Raw genomic sequence first — 4,554 nt, 5'->3', positions numbered from 1 at the left:
GCGAGGCGACGATGCTAACCACAAGTCACCTTGCAGTCCTCGTTTAAAATATCAAGACCAAATAATCAATTACCAGTTATTCATAAACACCTGTAGTTCCACGTTTTTGTTAAACCACCAGGGAAACAGAGTTCCGGATTGTGGAAAACACATGAAAATTTAAATATAAATGAATGATGGTATTTTTTTTTTGTTTGGCAAGTGACCACGATATAAGCACTTTATTACCATTTAAACATTAATTGCTGCTTATTGACACCTCATTGGGCATTAAGCCTTGATCATACTACTTGACAATATTAAATTACATCAGAAAAGAATTCAAATGCACACCCATTAACCGCATTGCATAAAGCAAGTTTATAAACATTGCTGCTTATTTAAATGGGAGGGGGTGTTATGGAGGCCAGTGACAGCAGGAAAACATTCATCATCCTGGATTTGGCTTGTGCTCTGAGTTCCTGTTGGACAATGTCAAAGTAAATGATCTGGTCTGCCTTCCCAGTCATAAACACCAGTGGCATAGAGGAGAAACAGATGGGCCTCTCTGTCAGATCCCTGTCCTTCCTCCTCTTACCCATGTTTCCATCCACCGTAAGCCCTAAGTGGGTCCTGGTGTGAACTGTCTTTTAACACCATTTATCCTCTTCCCACTCTGCCTGCTTCTTCTGAAGTCACTCCTCAACTCTCCATCTTCCTAACTCCCTCATTCACACACACACACACATAACACGTCGTCCTTCACCATGAAAAAACACAAACACACACACCATCTCCCTCTCTGCAGTGTGTCCTGCCGGATAGCGGTCTGTTGTGTACAGTACAGTCATCTGTTTATGAGTCACTGACCACCGCCGACATACTGCACCTCGCTGTCAGTGTGTTTTCCTGCTTGAGCTCACTGTATATTTATTCGGGAGGAAACTGAGGGATGGCAAACAACACAAAATGTACAGTAAGTGTGCAAACTGTGCAGCTGCAAACTTTACGGGGTGAGATGTGGAATTTCAGACAGAAAGAGAATCACGGGAGGCAGCGTAATGAATTCATGGATGGAGTCGCGGTGGAACAGATGGAGGGTTTGGAAAAATCGGCACTTACATCGCCTGGCGTAACCCCGTGTGCACTCCTGCTTTTCTTCATCCTGAGGGATGCTCGGCCAGACTCCCTCTCACTCTCGGTGTCAGATCGTCTGTCCGAAAACGCAGCTCTTTCCTGCTTCTCCGCCTCGCCAGTATGCCTGCACATGGAATCGGGGGAGGTGAGACAACGTTAAAGTAACCAATTCCAAAAAGACATTCCGCCTCCCTCACAATGAATTTGTCTGCAGTTGTTGTCCGACTGGTCTTGTTTTGACCGACTATACTGTGAACATGCAGTGAATTACACAACTTTAAAAATAAGGCAGACATTACATAAACTGTGATGGATCAGCAGTTACAAGTTTGGACAAGTGAATCAATCACACGGCGATACACATCGAAGGCACATAAAGTAAAAAGGTGCAAAATAGGACACTGCACTTAGTTTGGGAAACATTTTTATCTGTTAGTGTTTAGGGATGGCAATGTCAGTGTGTCAGTCCATCAACTTGGTCCACACTGAAATATCTGAAGAACAATGGGGTTGCTATGAACTTCTGTACATCCAAATTTCACAGAATAAGAAGCCAATGATGTTCCCCTGACTTCTCCTTTAGCACCACCATGAGGTTGACAGTCCTAGTTTCAAGTGGAAATCTTTGCCACCTATTGGATGGATACTGTGGTACAGACATTTCACCACATCCATCCATCCATTATCTATACACTGCTTCACCCTCACTAGGGTCATGGGAGGCTGGAGTCTATCACCCTGGACAGGTAGCCAGTCTATCACAGGGCTACACTTAGAGACAGACAACCAAGCACACTCACATTCACACCTATGGACAATTTAGAATCACCAATTAACCTCAACATGTTTTTTGGACCTTGTGGGAGGAAACCGGAGAACCCGGAGAGAACCCACACTGCACGGGGAGAACATGGAGATTCCACACAAAAAGATGCCGGGTGTCCTCACCAGGACGTGAACCGGCGACCTTCTAGCTGCGAGGCAACAGTGCTAACGACCGCACCACCTTGCAGCCCACTTAAATATGTAAAATAATATATAAATATTTTGGTTAATGAACAAATTGGATTTTCCTTCATGTTAGTGGCTAATTCGCAAATGTTAAAATGGTTACAAGCTAAATAAGGTTGCCTAACATTATACTTGCAAAGCATGTTAGCATTGTTAGCATGCTGATGTCAACACTTAATTCCCAGCACCACTGTGCCTAAGTCTAACAGGGTAGACCGATTTGTCCCTGTACCCATACCACCATTCTAAACAGCAAGCCAGAAAAAACGCTGTATGTCCCATTAGATAGAACACCCAAAACACCAGGAAGTCCGACTGCATCTGGTTGCATTTTGCAGTATGACAGCCAGCATGCTTGTCAGAGCCATTTGAACCCACAAACCTCAAAGCAGTAACAGACACGTCACACACGTCAGCGTTTCGCATGAACGTAAACAAGCTTCAACCACCAGCAGCACACAGACAGATGACGCTCAGTTTACGTTGCAGACTGTGACGGATGTATGAGCACGACGGTCAAAGCTTAGGGCGCAACATTATAATGGAGTAGTATGTCCCAACGGAGTGCATGTAACAGTGAGCGCATTGTAAGGGCAGCTGCAGTACGTACTTCAAGAGAACACAGCCTGACTTTTTAAATGTCTAAACACAAGCTGACGAACGAAAATTTGAAAGAAAACATTTAAAATCTGCAATGCCCTTCAACCCCGTTTTGTTTAATGGCATAACACTGTTGGAATGATTTACTGCCTCTAGAGCTGTGTGTGTGTGTATGTGTGCTTGAAGGTGTTTTAATCCAGTCCCATGTGTCAGGCAACTGTAGACTCATCAATTATAGAATGACCACAGCTGGCGGAAAATCACCACAAGGCTGACATGAGTGACTAATCTATGTGACAGACACGAATCGATATTTTCCGTGTCACCATTGATCCCCACTGAGTTCCACCCGCGTTACCTCCTGTTTGGCAGGCGGTGTGTCCTTGCGTTAAAGTCAGCGCAGAACTGCTGTTAAAGGAGACTGCTTTTGGTGCTCTCCAGCTGCTGCCGAGTCAAGTGGCACCAAAAGAGAATTTCTCAGCTCCCAACAACCTAACCTTGCTTGTAGCCTTGAAAAACAAATACGTGTGGTGTGAAAGTGGCTTCACGCTGCCCTCAGTTACTGTGGGAAAAAAAACGACAAGAGGTGAAACGGCAGCAGATCATTCAGGGACTCGGTGTTTTAAGCATTTGTAGGATGACTTAATAACCAGCTGCTGGTTCAGTTCTCAGCAGGCAGTTCTCAATAATGTATGTGTTAGCATACATGTGACCATTAAAAGTTTCTGAAGAACACCGCTCAGATCCCTGACACTTCTTGGTATGAATGTTTCTGGTATATTCTCTAATGATTGCTGGCTTTTTTCGACATATTTAAATAAGCAAACAATTAATTCTCTTTGAAACTGTGCCTACAGATAAAGATGGCACATGTGAACAACACCTCAACCATAATTAGCTTTTTAAATCATTTATTTAACTCAAAGATCAAGAGACGTAGGATTCATCTGTGGAATCTAGTGGGAGAAAAATCATTTTGCATAATCGTCAACCGTCCTCTGACATCGGCTTGCTGAAAGTTTTCACTCTTCCATGCAAAATTCCTTCAGTTGCAAGATGTTTGAGGGTTTTCTTGTATGTATGTACTGCCCTGTTTCAGATGCCCTCGCAACATTTCAGTGGGAACAAATCTGGGCTTTGACAGGGCCGCTCCATGGCGCTTCATTTCTTTCTTCCTTGATGGATTTGCTTGTGTGCTTTGAATCCAGGTGAACCCACCGCTGGTTCATCTTCAGGTTTCTCATGGAACTTTTCGACATGATGCTGAATTACCAGTTCAGTCAATGACTGAAAGTTGCCCAGTTCCTCAGGCGAGTCCAAACTATAAAATCTCCATCACCCTGTTTTATAGTTGGCAGTTTTGCTCAAATGTTCCTTTGGACAGCAAATGCTTTTTCCTGGCACACCTCCTCTGCAGGTCACATCTGTGCTTTCTCTGCGATTGTAGACGCAGCACTTTGACACCAACAGTTAAAAAGAGTTACCTGCATATTTTGTGATGAAACTCTGGGGTTCTTTCAGACTTCTTTTTGCACAAGATGCTGTGCTCTTGCTCTGAATTTGCAGGGGCGGCCAGTCCTGGACAAATTGGCAGGCATTTGAGAGCTAAGCCACTTGTATATGATTTTCCTCACAGGAGAGTGATTTATTTCAGATACTTTGGAGATCTTTTTAAATCTCTTGGCAGACTCATAGACATCCATAACCTTGAAGAGCTCTTAAAATCTTGGCATGATGACAAAACCCACTTCAATAGGAAAGAGAACAGCGGAGCTTTGATGTCAGAGGTTTAACTGCGACATGTTCCACTCGTCACTCCCAAAGGAG

The 4,554-nt window shown here is 43.9% G+C and overlaps 1 protein-coding gene across 1 annotated transcript in view; it reads right to left on the bottom strand.

Annotated features, from left to right (window-relative positions):
• The window catches only part of LOC103364601 (cAMP-specific 3',5'-cyclic phosphodiesterase 4B), a 53,677-nt gene that overhangs the window by 37,652 nt on the left and 11,471 nt on the right, over positions 1–4,554 (bottom strand). Inside the window, exon 2 of the mRNA XM_008291797.1 lies at positions 1,102–1,240. Within this exon, the coding sequence (XP_008290019.1) occupies positions 1,102–1,143 (42 nt within the window). The 5' untranslated portion in view covers positions 1,144–1,240. The remainder of the gene's footprint in view (positions 1–1,101; positions 1,241–4,554) is intronic.

The sequence above is a fragment of the Stegastes partitus genome, unplaced genomic scaffold (genome assembly GCF_000690725.1).
Source record: "Stegastes partitus isolate 25-593 unplaced genomic scaffold, Stegastes_partitus-1.0.2 Scaffold0, whole genome shotgun sequence".
Lineage (NCBI taxonomy): Eukaryota > Metazoa > Chordata > Actinopteri > Pomacentridae > Stegastes > Stegastes partitus.
Note: the sequence above shows the minus strand (reverse complement) of the source record. Positions and strands in the feature narration are given on the sequence as shown.